This window comes from Peromyscus maniculatus, chromosome 23 (genome assembly GCF_049852395.1).
Source record: "Peromyscus maniculatus bairdii isolate BWxNUB_F1_BW_parent chromosome 23, HU_Pman_BW_mat_3.1, whole genome shotgun sequence".
Taxonomy (NCBI): Eukaryota; Metazoa; Chordata; class Mammalia; order Rodentia; family Cricetidae; genus Peromyscus; species Peromyscus maniculatus.
In genome coordinates, this window is record NC_134874.1 from 40,820,785 (window position 1) to 40,840,926 (window position 20,142).

At 37.4% G+C, this 20,142-nt stretch overlaps 1 protein-coding gene across 1 annotated transcript in view; it reads right to left on the bottom strand.

The window, feature by feature from the left end:
* LOC102919158 (cytochrome P450 3A4-like) overlaps window positions 1-14,038 on the bottom strand; it is a 46,830-nt gene extending 32,792 nt beyond the window's left edge. Inside the window, 4 exon segments of the mRNA XM_076560640.1 lie at window positions 2,679-2,778; window positions 4,319-4,371; window positions 11,803-11,896; window positions 13,732-14,038. Coding sequence (XP_076416755.1) covers window positions 2,679-2,778; window positions 4,319-4,371; window positions 11,803-11,896; window positions 13,732-13,802 — 318 coding nt within the window. The 5' untranslated portion in view covers window positions 13,803-14,038.
* Window positions 14,039-20,142: the final 6,104 nt, after the last annotated feature.

Genomic DNA, 20,142 nt, shown 5'->3' on the forward strand with positions numbered 1-20,142 from the left:
CATCTTACTGAAAACTTTCTACAAATAGATCAAAGACATCAGTGTAAAATCTGAAATTCGAGATCTTCCAGAAGAAAACTGAAGCAGTACCCTAAAGAATGTAGGTATAAGAAAGGATTTCATGAATAGGACTCCATTTGTGTGGAAATTAAGGTCAACAATTGACAAATATTGCCTCCCAAAATTAAAAAGCTTTGTACAGCAGAGGAGGCAGTCAATTGAGTGAAGGCAAACTCTACAAAGTGAGAATCTTTGCCAGCTACACATCTGATAATGGCTTAATATCAGAATTTATGTTACACCCCCCCCCCCAAAAAAAAAACCTCAAAGACTTAAAAACACAAATGACCCAATTTAAAAATGAGATATGAGAGATGGGCATAGTATCTCACACCTTTAATACCAGTACTCCAGAGGTAAAGGGGGGTGGATTCATGTGATTTGAAGAACAGCCTGGTCTACATGGTGAGTTCTAGGATAACCAGGGCTTTGCAGAGAGACTCTGTCTCAAGGAAAGTGGGTAATAGAGTTGAAAAATTCCCAAAAGAAGACATAAAAATGTCTAAAAAATATCTACTGATTGTTCATTACCCATAGAAATTAGGTAAATAAAAATTAGAACAACTTTGAGATTTCATACTACCAATCTCAGAATGGCTAAAATCAAGACAACCAACAACAACAAATGCTAGTGAGAATGTAGGAAAATGGAATCATAATCTACTGTGTGATTGCAAACTGGTGCAATCTGAAAATCATTGTGGATAGTGCTCCAATAAACTAAAAATAAATCTACCATGTAAACCAGCTTTTACCACTTCTTGGAAATTCTTCAAAAAAGACAACATTCTACTCCACAGATGCTTGTGCAGATATATTCATTTATGCTCTGTTCACAATTACTAGGAAATGAAAACAACCTAAATATCCTTCAACTAATAGACAGTGAATAGATATTAAAAATGCAGTATATGTATACAATGGAGTTCCATTTAGCTGTAAATAAAATTTAAACCATGCAGTAAACAAGTGGAACTAGAAAATATTATATTGAGTGAGATAACCCAGATCCGCAAAGACAAATACCCCATGTTATTTCATACCATTGGTTCCTAGCCCTCAATCTCCATATGTGTGAATACAACAGAGAGATCACAGAAAGGAGGAAACTAAAATGGGGCTATGACAACGGGATCCCAAAGAGGGAAATGGCAGGACACAGGTAATATAAAGGAGAAATGGGGAAAATGGGAGGGACTCTTAACTAGAGAGGGAAGAAGGAGGAAAATACAGGAGGGGAAGAGGGAATGATTAATGACTCCTAGGGATTAAATATTTTATATTATCTAAAGGGAGCTGGGGTGGGAACGAGGGGGGAATGAGTAGGAGTAAGCAAATAAAATATTTGTATTTTAACTAAAAAAAATTAAAAGTACCATTCAAAGCTGTTTATACCAGGAGGTATATAAATGTGGATAAATTATTTTAGCTCTGTCATCAGACCAAACTCAGTTTGAATGCAAGCACTCACACTTACTAATAAAGCTTAAACACACTGCCAAATAAAATAAATAATAAACTGCCTTGAAAAAACTGAAGGAGACAGGAAAACACCAACTTTAACCTTAATTATGATTACCAAGCTTCCTTAGGGACTATGGGGTGACATAAGTATAAGGAGACAGTAAACCATCCTCTGCCCTGAGACAGCAGAGAGGCTAAAATGAACTAGTGACTTCTGCTTTGTGACCCTGCTTGTCCATTCCCTACTGACCAGGGTCACATCTGTCCTTCCCCCTTGAGAAGTGACCACCATGAATACCCAATTAGACAGCAAGTTGGGACTGCTTAAATGATGGTTGTGAACCAATGAAAGAAGTTTTCTGCTTATCTCTGAGTGCTGAGAATTTCTCCTTGGGAAAGGTTGATGTTCCCCATCTGAACAAAACAGCATGAAGACACATAGCATGACTTGTACATTGTTGGCAAATTACAGTGAATCCATAATAATTTTATTACAAAATGTTTGTTCATTTTGTAGTGGTTGAGATTCAACTCTAGGTCAGGTTAAGCTACTACAAATCAACATCTTCAGCCTCTCATAATAATTTCTTTTGTTTGTTTTTTTTTCTTTTCAAGACAGGCTTCCCCTGTGTATCCCTGGCTGTCCTGGAACTTGATTTGTAGACCAGGCTGGGTTCAAACTCACAGAGATCCACCTGTCTCTGCCTCCAGAATGTTGGGATTAAAGGTGTACTGTACCAAAGCCAGCTGATTTTTTTTCTTTGAAAGATACAGGTGTTCCTATACTGGAAGGGGAAGCTAGGCCTCCTGAGCAAAACACAAAATCCTAACTGCTAGACAAAGTGGGATCATAAAAAATTAAATGAATACTCACCTTTTGAGGTTTTATTTTTGAGATTATAATGTAATTTCAACATTTCTCCCTTCCAAATACTTCCATATACCCTTTTCTTCTCTTTTTATATTCATGCCTGGTTGTTTCAATAATTGTTATTGAATGTATTGAATACACACACACACACACACACACACACACACACACACACACACACATATATATATATATATATATATATATATATTTACATACACACATATATATGTATATAACTTGTTTGGTGTGTATAATTTTCACATAAAAAAAGAATACCTACATGTCGATTTGTGAAAATAGAATAAAATTCTTTCACTAGCACATTCTTGATCATATCTGGTTCTGTGATAACCAGCACAGGGAGCAGCCCATTATATAGCCTGTATTGGGAAAATGGAGATGATTACATATTGATTCTGATTTTACCTCTGGTTCTATAATACATACTTCTGTGAACTGAAACTAGTCTTCTGTAAGAATGCCAAGTGATTATTCACTGCTACTCTACTGCCCCAAGGGCAAATTATTAACAATTGACAAGCAATAATGTTTCTGGCAACTTTCAATTGGAGCCATTACAAATGCAGCACAGAAAGCCCATGGCCTTGGGTCTCACGGCAAGAGAGCTCAACAGACCCTGAGATTAATGCTGTGCTTTCTGATGATGGATAAGAAATGAAGAGGCAGAACCTCTTCTGCCTTGCTTGTGGCACATAGCCTAGTGATGTCACTTCTTGACAGGCTCTAGACAAATCCCCAGTTGCCTCAATCGTCACACAAAATAATTAATGAAACAAACCCAGAAGTCAAGAGCATGGTGTAGCATATCCAACACCTTTTCTTCAAAGTGAATAGTATATGTTGAGAGGGAATAACCATACACATTCTTATTAAACAATCAATGCCTTCTAAAACATGTAATAAAAATTGAAAAGTAAAAGAAAATTCAACAAAGTATGAAGGTGCAGAATTCTAAGACCAGTAGCCAGGAGGCAGATAAGGAAGACAGAGACTTCTAGGCCCATATGGACTCATAGTGACTTCCAGACCATCGTTGGATATATTGAGACCTGGTCTCAGAAAATAAACCATGGGTGAAGGCCTGGGATGCCTCACACCTATAGAAAGAAGTACAGGCAGGTAAGGATTACTGAGAATGAGAGAAACGGTCTTCTCCAGGGAAGAGCACACAAACTGGTATTGCAATTCCACATGATCAGCCCTGAAAACATACATATAAAAAACACTATACAGACTGAATAGGTCATACATATGAATATAAATACACTTACATATACATATAGTCATGTAACAATTAATGAAAACCAGAGGATGTATTTGAAGGAGAAAAGGAAGAGGAGAAAGGATGCAATTATAACCTCAAATAAAAAATAAAGTAATAAAAATAAAAAACATACTTTATACAAACATTAAATCAAACAAAAATAATAACTACAAATACTCATTTTCCCCTCAGCGTATCTTTGAAAAGTCCAGATTTACTGGAAATATTTTTTAATTTTTTTTGCCTTTATCTAAGTATAAATCAGTATGGGCAGGAGATACTCTCCTGAATTTATGAACATATATTCAAAGAATCTGAATTAATGCATTAATTACAATTTTTAAAAGTCTTGAGGAAGAACAAATAGAGGCAGGAACCTTATAAGACATTGGGTTAAAGTAAGGCTAGGTGTCTCTGGAACATCAAAGGATGCAGACAAATCATTACCTGCAATGTCCTCATCTTACTTCAGACTGGAGCAACAATGCTTATATGGAACCTTGGCAGGATAGGATTTCAGACACTTTAAAACAGGCAAAGGTGTCCCAATTAACTCTGGACTGACAAAGTTCTCTCATGCAGTTTGGTATCATAGAATAACAAATGTACATGTTGGACATTTGCAGAATACTCACCCCCACATATCTCCATACTGTTTTTGGCATTCTATATCATATATCGATATGCCCTGGGAAAAGAAAGGAAAAATAAAAGTAATTACTTTTCTACCTATATCGGTCACAAAATGGGAAACAAATGATTCAAATTGTGGGACTTCAGGCTCGTTATTTAATTTTCCTACCAAGCAATTAATGGGAATTCTTCCAAGTTCTCTGAGAGAAAAAAGAAAATGCAGGAGATATTTGACATGGTGGATTTAAAGATATTCATGATTTCTTTTCTGGATATTGCCCAGTCCAAAATTGTTTCTTCTTTATTAAAAGTAGTAACTGTCTTTATTTGTGGTAGTTGTCCGGTTTTGTTTTGACTGTGCAATCCTGGAACACTCTGTCTTTTCCCTTTCTTGAGTGCCTGAGGGTACCAAGAGTCAGGGACATTGCCATAAATGTACAAAATGTATTTGTGGCCAGGCATGGTGGTGCATACCTTTAATCCCAGCACTCTGGAGTCAGTGACAGGGGGATATCTGTGAGTTCAAGGCCAACCTTATCTACAGAGTGAGTTCCAGGATAGGCTCCAAAGCTACACAGAAAAACTCTGTCTCAAAAAGGCAAAACAAAACAAACAAATGAAAAACACAAAACGTATTTGCTTCCCTTTTCACTCGCTTTAAGACTTTTCTAGGATTTCAGTATAGTCAGGAAATTTAAAATAACAGAGATGTATGTGGCATATTAGATATACATAACTGCTGCTCATTATATTAAAAGAAATGTAACAAGGAAGTAGAGGCAAATGAATTTTCACCTAGTGTCCCTGTTCAACGTGGAAAGATGAGGATGAGGATATGCTGCCCCACATAAATAAAACATAAAATTGAATGCTTGTTTTGAACTTTCACCTCGGAAACCTGAGAAAAAAACCCAAGCAATTTAATTTGTGGAGATAGAATCCCAAGTAACTCAGCCTGGACTAAAATTATCTGTGTATCTAAAAGTGACCTCGAAATTCTGATACTCTGGAATGTAGGCATTATGGGTACGTGCCCCCATGTCCAGTTTATATGGTGTTGGATCAAGCCCAGGGCTTTGTCCATTCAAGGTAAGCATTTTCCAACAGGGAAATTTGCATTCAGTCACTGTGAATTTCAACTGTATGAAACTGTCTCTAGGCAGATGATAGAGCCCAGTCTGTATAGTGGAAGCCTAGTGTGTAGAGCCAGACTGATCCAAGGCATTCTTCAGGACTCTAATGAAATGACAAAGAGAACATTACTTCTGTTTCCTGTTCAGGAACTGAACTTGTGGGAAGGTCCAGTCTAGAGATTAAGCCAGTGCCTCAAAACAGTGAAGGTTGTATTTTTTGAGGATTTGATGTTTTGGGGCTGTGGTTCAGTCCTAACACATCTGTGTCTGAGGCATCCTGTGTTCTCTTTGCCAGCATTGTCTGATTTAGCTGTATGCTAACATTGGCCATTTCCCCTCTATAAATAGCATGTAAGAATCTATGCTGCTTAATAAACTTCTAACATAACTCATCATTTTATGCGAGACCTCCTGGGGACAGCTACATATCTTCTTTATTTGTCACACATGGTCCTTCTCCAAATAATCTCACCACCTTGCCCATTGTGATCCTCATTCTTTCTTATTCACTTAATGTGGCGTGGGCTTGAGATTAATAGAAATCATCAAGACTGAGTGTTACTATGCTAAATATACAAAAAGAGTCAGACTTGGGGACCTGTAAGAAAGAAAGAATGGAGGAATAGCTGAGAGTAAAACATGAGACTAAAAGATTCTAAAGAACAATCTCTTTTCTTTCATATGATGCATCAGCTTCTACTTTGGCATGTATCACCATGGTACTTAGATAAATTCCTTACTTTCAATGAGAAATATGTTCTTTGTTTCCAGAATAAGGTTCTATAAATTTAAAGATATGGGAACAGTAGGTGAAAGCTTAAAGACAGAATAACACCTATGAGGGTCACAAGAGTTTCCTATTTGGGGGTTGTACTGTAGGATTTAATACTGTCACATATTCATTTTTAATTCAACATCCATGTATATCTACCAGTATACTCCAAAACACACTTGGGGACTAAGATAAAAATAAGATGTCAAAAATAGAGATAAAAGGCCCTGACGATGAGGACAGAGGTTAATTTCTTGAATTACATTAACCTCAGGATACCTCAGATGATGATGAGGAACATCTTTTTTGCTGGTACAGTTATAAAATCACCTGAATCAGCTCCTACTTGTTTAACTGAGCAAACCCCATTCTCCTCAGGACTTTCCTCATTTTGCTTTTAGCCTTCCTTCCTCTAGTTTTCCGAAACTCATGAAGAAAGATCAGTAGAAGATGCTACTACATAGTATGGCCAATAGCCCCAACGTGAGTCAACAATTTATTACTCAAGTCTTGCTCCTAGTTAGACAAAAGTACCCTTCTCTCATGATTATTTATTACCTAATTGATTTATTACCTACATGATTTCAGTACCTACTGAAAATTTAATTACTCAGTTATTTCTCACAGTCCAGCATCACTTCCAACAGTCTCAGCTGGAAATTTCCTTAGAAATATCACAGGTTACAGCTCCCTTTTCTTATTTAGATCATATTACAGAAGACAGTACCATTTACCCACAAAGATCCACATGTAATTCCTAACATTAACTGATTTTCAAAAGATGCCAGGAGATATGATAGGTTTAAGACCTTCCCTGTAACATACTAGAAAAGATCTGACTCTTTTTTTTCCCTTTTTAAATGGAGATAATGACCCCACTTCTAGACAGCTTACTCCAAAGTATCAAAAGACCTTACAATTAGTACATCAAATCACTGCTCATGTGCAGCTGACCAGTATTGGTATGAAGCTTCTTTTATCTCCTATACTATTACCTACTCCCACATACCCTTCTGGCATACTCTTGCAATCTAGGGTACCCATAGAATGGATTTTTCTGCCCACTGATCCTGGCTGTCCCTTGACTTCTTATTATGAAATTCTTGCTTGGCTTATAAAGAACATAGGTATTCTCAAGCCCATGAATTTATTACATGATAAATTGACATGATAGATTGCCCCTTCACCTCTTCACAACTTGATTCACTTTGGGCCTTCAATGACTGTTGATAGTTAGTTCTCTTTGACCTTATGGGCCAGGTTCATAATTTATAGCCTGCCGATTCTTTAATTCAAATTTTCCAATACTACTCTCTAGTTTATTTCAACACATTGAGAACTAAACAATAAGGATTAACTGTTGGGGAGCATATATGAGTAGACATGCTCCAGGAGAGGTTTTGTGGAAAGATCCTGTTATAGGATAAATGGGTTGGTCATGACCTTGTGCTCATGTATGGAAGAGGATGTTGTATTTTCCCATAGGAAGCTGATAGACCACTTTGATTCCCAAAGCACTTTGTCCTGCATTCCCAGGCTATGAAGACATTTGCTGGGGTACAGGTCCCAGAAGCTGAGGATGCAGATGATGATGAGTTTGAAGGGAGCATGCAGTCTGCTATATCCCTTGCAGTCCCCCATGGACAGCCCACTCCCATCTTGGGAACAGATTGAACCTCTCACTGAAGAAGAATTTAAGTGGTCAAGGAGACAGAAAAGTCTGTTAATTACATTCAATTTTTTTTAGCATTTCTGACATATTCTCTGTCACACATGTGGAAAGTGTGAGAGTCTACTGCCTGTATAACTGACACCCTCTTTGGCCCATCCAGTCACATAGGAAGACCTGCCTTCTAGAGTATTTACTAATGATATGCTTGTTTATTTCACAATTCTGATGTTTCACATGTGGTACCTAGCAGTGCTCACTTTATCTATATTGGTATATCATAAATTATTCCTATTTGTTTGTCACTAATGAGACAGTATGACTATGTTCTTCTCATGTAAGAGACTGGGAAGGCCTATAGTTTAAGAGGGTATGTGGGATCAAAAATCAAGCATCATCAACTCATTCATCATTCTGATAACCCATAAGTTACCAGTTTGTGTGGACATTTCCGAGAATGCAGTGATAATCCTGTGCCCTGGTTCAGAATGGAATCCCTGTGGGTGGCTTGCTCCATGATTCTAAAGTACTCCTTGCCTTTGAATAGATGATCTGAAGTACTGGTTGAATTGTCTTTGAGTTGCCCATCTAGTCTGGATGAAGATAATATCCTAGAATCCTCTCATTGGCCATGTTCTGTTTAGACTATCTTTAGAGGAAAAGGTTCAAAGGGACCTTAGGCTGTGAGCTACCATCCTGGATAATGGAGTGATCAATGGGATTTTAGAGAAGATGACCAACCATGGCATGCATATCATTTTGTATTTTGCCTCACTGCTTGTGTTACCTGTCCATGTATGTAACTGACTGAGAGTCCCTTGTTAAAGGAAGGGACTTTAAAATTACATGTTACTCATATCCTCACTAATTGTATAGAGGCTGTTGCTTATGGGAGCCTGCTTTTAACAGTCTTCATTTACTATGGTTCTGTACAAACTAATAATACTTCAAGTATTGTGACTTTGAACAACAGGTTCTCTTTGAACTACATTAGGCTTTTACTAAAAAAGATTTTTAGATATTATTTTAACTATAATTTTTGTAGTACTTACAGCTCTCAAGTCAGAGGCTGTTTCCACAGTGGCCCTTGCCAAACAAGTGCATAGTGCTCATTTTGAAAATCATATTCCTTATAACATTTCTGTAGCTCTGGTATCACAAGAACATAGATAAAAATAAAAATAACAACTAGAAGTTAAGTTAAATGCTTTAAATTTTTTGGCATTTAGCATAGGAGATACAATACAAGCAATGCAACATTAATCATCTTGACAGTGTCATGCTGGTTTTAGATATATCTCTGCTGCTCCTTTAAATTATAATGAATAGAAATGGAAATGGAGGAATTAAAAATCATTTTCAGGGAATATGAAACATGAGAATGTTAGGTTGGATTTCTTAACCCTCAAGTAAAAGTGACTGACATGGGCCTTGCTCATCACACATTCAATTGAACTCTTCAGGCAAACAAGGATTTATTACAAACTGCAAATATGTCATCTCTTAAACATTGTTAAATATTTGTTGAGTATATTCCACAGATTACTTGTGTTGGTAATTCATCTGACAATATTCAGAGACATTTGCTTGTTTAAGGAGTATCTGGGGCTCTTAAACATTTAGACACAAATAATCCATTGGGCCATGTAAAGTAAAAAGTTGGGGAGATCCTGTGTGATTCAGACTAATCCAAAGTTCTGTCAGACAATATTGCAAAAGGACAAACATATGTCAGTTCTGAGGCATTCCAGGAACAGATCTGACAAACTTCTCCCTGGGTCTGAAACTGGGGCCTCTAGGAAGTTAAGGTTTCAGTTTCTGGGGATCCTACTCTTTACACTGGGTTGTGGTTATCAGTCTTAAGGTAGCTGTGTTTGAGGTATCCTGGGTTCTCTTTGCTGAACATTTTTTTATTTGTCTCTCAATTGACCTTGACTATTTTCCCCTATGAATAGCATGAAACAAGGTAGGCTGATCATCAAACTTGCTTGACATAATTTAATTCATCAGTTTATGTAAGTTCTCCAAGTCCCAGATATCTGTCTTTTTTATTTCTCTCACTTGGTCCTCTGTCTCAAAACCCCACCTTTGGGTCTCTTATTCCTGCAGGTTTGGGTCAGCATAGCATAATCACAGTCCTAGAATTGGTACCCAGTCACCTACAAATAAGATATCATGGTATGCACAAACACTGAGTAAGGAGATTAAGTAATCTGTGGTCATCATCTGAATTGCAAGTTTGAGGCTAGTCTTGTCTATAGGAGCCACTACATGAAACAAAAACAAAACCCAAATACAAACACTGTATTTCAAAGAATACCTTAAAAAATGGGTCATCCAAAAATCATAAAGAAGTTATTGCTTTTTCAAATGAGGGCAGAAAGCATGGAAATCTTAGGAACTTAAGCAATGGAGTCCTTGGTTTTGAAGAATTATGATCTGATAAGTAAACCTTGAGCATTCAGAGAAGCAGTCTGCACGTAAGCGCTGCTCCTGGGCATAAGCTTAGGAAGGACGGGCCAAGAGTCCAGCCTTTAGGAAGCATCCAGAAAAACTCTGTGTAAAGTCACAATTTGTATTATAGTGTTACATGTATAGGGATATATGTATGCAGTTATACATATTATATTCCATACACTACATATATTTTTTCACAGATTTGTCAAATCATACTTCCACTAGTGATTTTGTATAAATAATTCTGCTTCTGTTTCAAGAAAAAAAAACCCTCACAATCTGGTTAAATATTCTAGGTTCATAGGCAACATCATCTCATCTTCCACATTCCTGCTGCTTAGAGTTACATATAGGGTTCTGCCTTGAAGTGAAAAGGAGTAAAAGGCAAATCTTCTTGTTGGTGGCAAATGCTTGGCTAGAGCCTTGGAAATAATAATGGGATTGAACAGCTCAATTGAGAATTCAAGTATGTGCATATTCCCCCAAAGTACCTATATGCCTCCTGATAGGCTTGTTCCAGAGATACTCAGCAAGGTGGGTAAATATTATTATTGTACTCAGATGTTAATAAATCACTCAGGTTGTAGTGTGGTAGTATTGTGTTCCCCAAAATATTGTGCACCCTAAAAAACTTATCTGGGGTCAGAGAGAGAACAGCCACAATATTAAACATAAAGGATAGGCAGTGGTAGCACACGCCTTTAATCCCAGCACTTGGGAGGCAGAGCTAGGCAGAAATCCATGTGTTCAAGGATACACACCTTTAATCCCAGAAAGCGAGCCTTTAATCCCAGGGAGTGATGGTAGAAGGCAGAAAGATATATAAGCTATGAGGACCAGAAACTAGAAGCATTTGGCCTGGTTAAGCATTCAGGATTTTGAGCAGCAGTTCAGCTGAGACCCATTCTGGATGAGGACTCAGAGTCCTCCAGTCTGAGGAAACAAGACCAGCTGAGGATCTGGCAAGGTAAGGTAGCTGTGGCTTGTTCTGGTTCTCTGATCTTCCAGTTCACCCCAATACCTGGTTCAGGTTTGATTTTATTAATAAATACTCTTTAAGATTCCTACTACATTGAAGAGTTTATACTAAGTGGCCTTCATGTATTTCTTTTTTTAAAGAAAGAGTAAGAATAACTATATTTCTGGAAGCTGTACTGAAAAACAAATGAAGTCTTTGAGGCTCCCAAAATCTACACATCAGCATTTTAGGCTCAAGTCTTAGTGTGGCAACAGCTAGGGTACTCACCAGATCTGATACAAACCTGAGGTCAAAAACACATGTCACTAATAACCAAAGGTAACCTGGCAATAATTTCAGTGTAACCCAATTTGCCAACTGAAAGTCTTACCATTAATCCCACTGGCCATTTGCATAGATGAACTGGCACAGGTTTAATGATATTTTTATAAGTGACACAATCACAGAAGCAAAGTAGGGAACCCGATAGCACTCACCCTCCTGTAGTTAAGCATTGTCCCAACAAAAGGCAGAGGTTTGGGGCCAGGAATCCCCAGCTTCTTAAACAGTCCATGAGAAGAGGTCCCATAACTAAAACATGAAGGAGAAAATCAGATCACAGGCTTGTTCATCATACACATAGTTATTCATATTCATACACATAGATATACATAAATACTCACATTCCCACATACGCACATATACACATAATTATATATATATATATATATATATATATATATATATATATATACTAATTCATTTATATTATTTATTTAATATATGAGTAGATATGCATGTATATGTGAATATATATAAATATTCATGGATGCACTGAAAATTATGAGAATTTATCCAGTGAGGATAACAGATGGGCAGAACATAACATAAAAATTCAGAGCAATAGCCGGGCGGTGGTGGCGCACGCCTTTAATCCCAGCACTCGGGAGGCAGAGCCAGGCAGATCTCCGTGAGTTCGAGGCCAGCCTGGGCTACCAAGTGAGCTCCAGGAAAAGGCGCAAAGCTACACAGAGAAACCCTGTCTCGAAAAAAACCAAAAAAAAAAAAAAAATTCAGAGCAATAATCCCCTTCACATGCCATCTTATTATAAACTTTTAGGTTAATACTTGATGGTTTCAGTCTTGAGTTAATATGTAATAAAACTGTATAAACTTGAGTTTGAATGTTTCTGAAAGACTCACCAGACTTAAAACACACATCATAGTGTGGGTAACCTGCAATGCAAGGTCAACATGATCCTGCCTCAACTTTATTTAAGCAGTGAACAATGAGGTTTCTCAGAAGGGGAGAATAGCCCACCAGCAGAACTTCCTGACAAGACTCTCTGACCTTGCCTATCCCTCAGACTGAAAACTGTGAAGAGCTTTCCAGGTGCAGCTTTTGGCCTGGAGAGATGGCTCAGCAGTTAAGAGTATTTGCTGCTCTTGCAGATGATCCAGGTTGGATTCCTAGTCCCCAGATGACAGCTAACAACAGTTTATAATTCCAGTATCTGAGAATCCAGTGCCTTGCTTTAACCTACATGAGCATAAGGCATGCATGTGATACACATAATACATTCATGCAAATCATTCATAGGGACAGTATAAAAATAAATATTTATTTTTAAGATAGTGATGTTGCAAGTCATCAGTTCAGGTGTAGGGTTTTGATGTTACAGTTGCCTTTGAGTCATTCATGCTTGTGCAAGTAACCTTTCAAACAGATTCCCGTGATAAACTAATAAACTCATGTCTCTCCAGGCAGACTTTTTAGGATTGGCTATATTGATCTGTCAATTGTGTCCTACTGAGGACAAGGGTATTTGCTCCCATCTTTCCAAGAAAAGTTGAATAGCACCATGTAGTACCCAAATAAACTTAGGAGGAAATGAACTACATAAACCATCTTTTCACTGTCCTGGTTCTTCCTACACCCTAGACTGTAAAATGGCAGCTTTCTATACTAAAGTGATCAGTCACATCGTAGTTAGTTATTATGTCAGTAATCAAAGAATCTCTGTGACAATACTCTCTGGAAAGACAGGCCTGAGTCTAAGTAATCATTAATATCTCTTGTGTAGTTTCTCTCATTGGGAGTTCTATGTCTCTCAAATCTTCCTTCTGCAAAATGACAAACAAATGATAAGACTAATGAGAGAAAACAAATCAAGAGAAACAGCTGACTATAATCATTTTAAGCCTTCTCCTGATTGTGCACAGCATTGGCATCTTAACAAGAGTTGAGAGCATTTGTCTGAAAAGCAACGTGAATTAAATGGTTTAGTTTACAAACAAAATGTGTTCAGCTAGGGGGTATGAATTTCCATTGCTTTATATCTTTTGGCATTCTGACAGGGAAAAAGGGCCAGAAAATCATTCCAATGGTTAGGCCACATAAGAGAGGCATCCAGGCAATTACTCACAGGTAGAGGAGCACCAGGATGGTAGCCAGCAGTGCCCATGTTTCTATGGCAAAGTTTGGAATCAGGTCCATTGCTCTTTTTCTTCAAGAAATTTCTCTCTGACTTTTCCTAGTAGGTGAGGACATGCGTTCTCCTTCTGAGTCCAGGTGTGATTCCGTGAAGAAAATCTGCAGTATTAATGTTCTAGGAAAGGGGTTGGAGCAGTCACTACTGCAAATAAAATGACCAACAGACTATATATTATGGGTATAGATAATATGAGTGTCCTCTTCGGTTGATAGCAGTTGATAGTTCACAGTAACATGTATTTTGACTTTTCAAAGTTAATTTTATGCAAGAAGTTAATAAATAACTAAACCAATAGTCTTGGTTAGATCAGAGGTCATGGATGTTTACCAGAAATGGAATACAATGGGTGACATTTAATTTGTTCTAAAACAAAGATCTTATCATTTTTGGTTTTGGACATGCGTTTCACTTCCTTTTGTTCATCTCTTAGTCATCATTGATAAACTGTGACAAGACACAGTTATCATTTCCAAACACTTTCCCTCAAGTTTTGACATCATTAATAGAGTTATCATTCTTACTAATTAACCTTATAACCCATTTTTTAAGAATCTAGAGGCATATGGCATCCCATTGTCAGGCTACTAGCTTCAAGGATGCTAGTACAAAACAAAAGCTTTAAGCAAACCCAAGAATTTTACCATGCCCAAGCATTGTAACATTAACACTTAATGGTCAGAGTGCCTAAGAAAAATCATCAGGCACAAGTAGCTACAATTATTATTCAAATCCTGGCATAATGTAATGTTCACATTTATATTTTTATAAAACTTATTTATAAGTCTAATCCTATGTAGTTGGAAGTTTTCTTTGTGTCTTGGCCGGCTGGTTGTCTGGGACAAATCTCTCCCACTCGTGTCCCTCAAGTAAACACACAGAGGCTTGTATTAATTGTAACTGCTCAGCCATTAGCTCAGGCTTATTACTGACTAGCTCTTACACTTAATTTAACCCTTAATTCTTATCTATGGTAGCTATGTGGCTTGGTACCATTTCGAAGTTCTGCCTTGTCATCGTACTTCCTCTGTGTCTGACTAGCAGCTCCTGACTCAGACTTCCTCTTTCCAGAATTCTCCTTGTCTGCTTATCCTGCCTATACTTCCTTCCTGACTACTGGCCAATCAGCATTTTATTTATCAACCACACATCCACAGCATAAAGACCAACATTTTCCAGCAATCTTGGCACTCTGTTCCTTGGTAATATGACATCACAGTGCCTCTACATGTGGTAAATTTTCTAAGACGGGACTTCCTAACATCTCATTCTTTTATCATCTTTTCACTCCATACTTTGCTCAAAATATGTCTCTTTGTAAGGCAGAGGTATTTGCCACATAATTTTCTGAGTGTACAGTGGGAAGAGGCTTGTAATGTGAACTGTGGACAACTTTCCCAGCCCATGAAATCATGTTGACCTTTTAAAGTTTACTTTGTTTTGATTATCTTGTTACTGAGTAAGTCAGGGACAGATGTTTCAGGGATGTCTCATAGTCTCATGGAGAGACCTCTGGCTTCTTTATGTGTCACAACCATAAGGAAGACCTTCGAGTAGATTAGGATATCTCCCTAAAAGCAGGAGAGTAGTATATTCAGGACTGTCCTGGGGAAGCTTAGAAGCAGCATTCCTGGGACTAGGCATAAATGAGTCAAAAACAATTTCCATCGATCCAATATCCCCAAATTGTACAAATATTAAAATTCCTTCAAGTATGCAAAAGGTGGAGATAAAAACCAAAGGTGGCATGGCAGCCATCATGCACCTCAGCTTTGCTGGATCTTTGTCAAGCAGCTGTGCTGGCTTTATGACTTCTGCCATTCCATTCAGATATGGCTGCACCAAACCTCCACAGGTAACTTAGTAAGAATCACACCGGAGGGTCTGGGAACAAACTTCATGGTTAAAGCTCTTGGCACTCTTGCAGAGAACCCATCATAACTTGACATAAAATCAACCTTCATTTATGGTCTCATCTCATGATACAACCTTCAGGACAACAGGTTTTTCTGGAGAAAGAATAGTTTCTTACCTAATATCAAGGAAACCTGTAAATAGTTGAATAATACATTGATAAGTTAAATGAACCATCATATTTCACAGAAGGCTGGTAGACCCAATATATTAAGAACAATGTGGCTGCTTCCTGTGTTTTCACATGGCTGTGACCCTAGCATTCAGCACTCAGATGTAAGAGGGAGGAGGAATACAAGGTTAAGGCTTGTTGAAATACACAGTGTGTTCTGTATCATCCTGAACAATATGGACTGCTTCCCAGAAATAAATAAGTCAATCATTATACAAAATATATATGATTTTTAACATGATACATCTTGACTAGCTTATACAAAAAAATAAAACATGCTTCAATCTATTCATACTGCAACAGATATATTGAGCTCCTGTTTTGTAAAAGGCCTGAGAATTTAGATAGTATGTTTTCCTAATTTATGTAAAATTTAAATATAAAGTAAAAGCATCTGCTTTTGTAAAGCACAGTTGTGGAAAAGCAAACGCATTTAAAAATCATAGAAAGTTAATTTTCATTTAGTAAAACTGGAAGTCAATTATGACTAGGTTTTACACACAATAAATGAAATTATCAGCTTCAGACATCTAAACAATGTATTTCTATTCCAATCTGAAACATGGTGGTTCATGATGGAGAGAGGACATTGGGAACTATTAGGGTAGTTGTCCCCTATATGACTTCTGAACTTACAAGGTAGTGCCAATATTTAAATTTTGAGTTATGTTGAATAATTTTAACCATATATGTTTAAATATAATATATACAAATATGTACATATACATTTTTGGATACAAATATTGACAATTACTGGAAATTATCCAGGAAGATAACTGGAGGGAAGAATATAACATATAAATTCAAAGCATAAATTCCCTCCACTTGCTATTTTATTTTAAACTTTTAGATTAACCCTTGATGGTCCTATTCCTAGAGTTAATATACAATACAACTTTCTAACCTTGAGTTTGAATGTTACTGAGGAACTCACCAGGTTTTGCAAATAAGCAATCATCAGCAACATGGGTAACCGGCAAATCAAAGTCCACATGATCCCTCTTGAACTATAAACAGTGAACAGTGAGGTTGCTCAGAGGGGGAGGATAGCCTACTTTCACAACTCACTGACAAGACTCTCTGACCTTTCCTGTCGCTCAGACTGAAAATTGTACACAGCTTCCCAGGTGTAGCATTTGGCCTGGAAAGATGGCTCAGCAGCTAAGAGCATTTGCTGCTCTTGCAGAGGACCCAGGTTCTGTTCCCAGGCAGGAAATCACTGCTCACAATGGTCTACAATTACAGTCCCTGGGAATCCAATGACTTTTCTTTACTTAGATCCACATCAGACATGCATGGAATACACATACATACATGCATGCCAAACATTCATATGCACAAAATGAAAAATAAATATATTTTAAGATTACAGCTTTTGTGAGGCATCATCTGTTCAGGTGTGTGGTTTTAATGCTGCAACTGCCTTTCAACCATTCATGCTCCTACAAGTAATCTTTTAAACAAATTCCTGTAGTAACCTCATAGACTCATGTCTCTCCAAGGTGGACTTTGGAGCAATGGCCACGGTGATCTGTCAATTGTGTCCTACTGAGGTCAAAGTGTATTTGCTGCAGTCTTTCCCAGAAAACTCAAACACACAACATGTGTTACCCAAATGGTCACCGAGGTGTTGGTGTCTCTTCACAGAAATTGAAACCTTAACTATGACACAGATGCACACACACACACACACACACACACACACACACACACACACATATATATATATATATATATATATATATATATATATATATATATATATATACCTATGTACTCACTCAAGTATTCATGTATACTATTAAGTCAACATGCATATAAAACATTCATAAGCTCATAATGATAAATAAGTATATACTTTAAAGATACATATTTTGTGAGTCATCTTCTGTTCAGATGTGTGGTTTTGATGTTGCAGCTGCCTTTCTGCAAGTAATCTTTCAAGTAAATTCCTGTGATAAATTCATAACCTCATGTCTCTTCAAGATGAACTTTGGAGGAATGGCTGCATTGATCTGTCAACTGTGTCCTACTGAGATATTTGCTCCCATCTTTCCCAGAAAAGTCTAATAGCACTAGCTGTTACCCAAATGAAGTCACAAGGGGATGAAACACAGAAAGCATCATTTCTATGTACTCTTTCTTCCAAGACCCTAGAAGGCAAAGTAGCAGCTTTCTATACTAAGGTGCTCTGTCACAAGGCATTTAATTATTAATTATGTAGGTATTCCAGCAAACTCTATGATTATAGTCTCTAGAAAGGCAAAGCTTGAGTGTAAGTATATCTCAAGTGTAGTGTCCGACCTTCTGAGTTCTAGGGCCCTCAAACTCTCCTATTGCAAAGTGACAAAAAATGATAAGGCAAGTGACAGAAAACAAACCAAGAGAAACAGCTAACCATAATCATTTCAAGCCTTCTCCTGATTGTCCACAGCACTGAATCCTTATCAAGAGTTGGGGACATTTGGCTAAAAAGCACAGAGATTTACATGGTTTAGTTTACTGCAGAAATATGTTCAGCTGTGGGAGTATGAATTACCTTTTGGTTTTCTGACAAGGAAAAAGCCTGAGAATAATCCCAACTCTGATGCCAGAAGGAGAGGCATTTAACCTATTAATCACAGGTAGAGGAGGACCAGGAAGGTTGCCAGCAGTGTCCATGTTTCCATGGAAAAGTTTGGAATCAGGTCCATTGCTCTTTTCCTTAAAGAAATATGCTCTCTGACTTTTGATTATTAGTGAGGAATTCAGTTCTTCTGAGTCCAAGTGTGAATTCGTGAATCCAATTTGCAGTATTTGTGTTCTGGGAAAGGGATGGAGCAGTCACTACTGCCAGTAGAAAGACCAATTGTGTATCTATCATTGGTATGAAGAATATGAGTGACCTCTTCAATTTACAGTAGTTGATAGTACACAATATCATGCATTTTGAATTTTTCTTTTATTCTTTTTTCTTTCTTTCTTTTCTTTTCTTTTTTTTTGAAACAGGGTTTCTCTGTGTAGCTTTGTGCCTTTCCTGGTGTTCACTCTGTAGCCAAGGCAGGCCTTGAACTCACTGAGATGTGAGGCAGCTCTGCCTTCCAAATGCAGGGATTAAAGGCACGTGCCACCACCACCCAGCTTGCATTTTCACTTTTTCATAGTTAATTTTATGTAGGAAATTAAATAACTAAACCAATATTATTGGTAAGACAGAGGTCATGGATTTTAACTGGAAATCACAAGAATGGGTGGCATTAAACTTTATTTAAATTTTTTGTGACTGTCTTCATTGAAAACACAGTAAGTCTTTGCACAGAAGCTCCATGTATGAATCTTTACATACATGTATTCCTATCCATGGGATCCTTTTGAAACAAAGAAGATGAACTATGTATTTAAATCATTTTGGCAAAAAAATCTATTCAATCCTTTATAAACTAAGAATTTCTATTAATTCTTTTTCTTTCTTTCTATCATTTTATTTGTTTTTTTTTGGGGGGGCAGAGTTTCTCTGTGTGTAGCTCTAGATTTCCTGGAACTCAACTGTAAAATAGGCTAGTATTAAACTCATAGAGGTCCACCTGCCTCTGCCTTCCAAGAGCTAGAGTAAAGAAATTATACCACCAATGCCTGGTTACATATATTTTTTCCCATCATTGATGGTTTCTGTTCATATTCTCCTTATACAATATTGTTATGAAAGAAACAGCCTGGGCATTGCTGACTAATATGTTCCCAGTCCCTGTGTCAGTTAAATGAACACCAAGAGGCATCAAATTGTGTTTGTGTTACCTCAGCACTCTTCTTTGGAGTAGTTTGACAAAGAGAAGCTCAAGCTCCATCTCTCCACTCTTTCCACTCCACGCTCCTCTGTGTGTGGTATGTGATGGTCTATCTGTAATCTGTGCATGTGAATCTGACTGTACCTATTGCTTATGTATGTGGCCCAATAAAGCACTTAGCTCTGTATTTATCTGACATTGCAGAAAACATAGCATGGCAAAGGGATAATGGCAGATTCCTCAGAGAAAACTTTAGCAGAGTTTATAGAGCAGGAATTAATTTACTGACCCCAACAAACCCTGAAACAACCAGAAAACAAAAACAGACTGCAAAAGCAGATATACACTAGCAATCTGTATCTATGTGTTGAGTACATCTTTTATGGTGAATATTTGTTTATCAGGTTGTTTCCTATCTGTTGCCTTTTTTAAGCAAATGATTACTGCAACCCACACATAAAGATGTGTTATTATGAATCAGATTCACGGGGGATA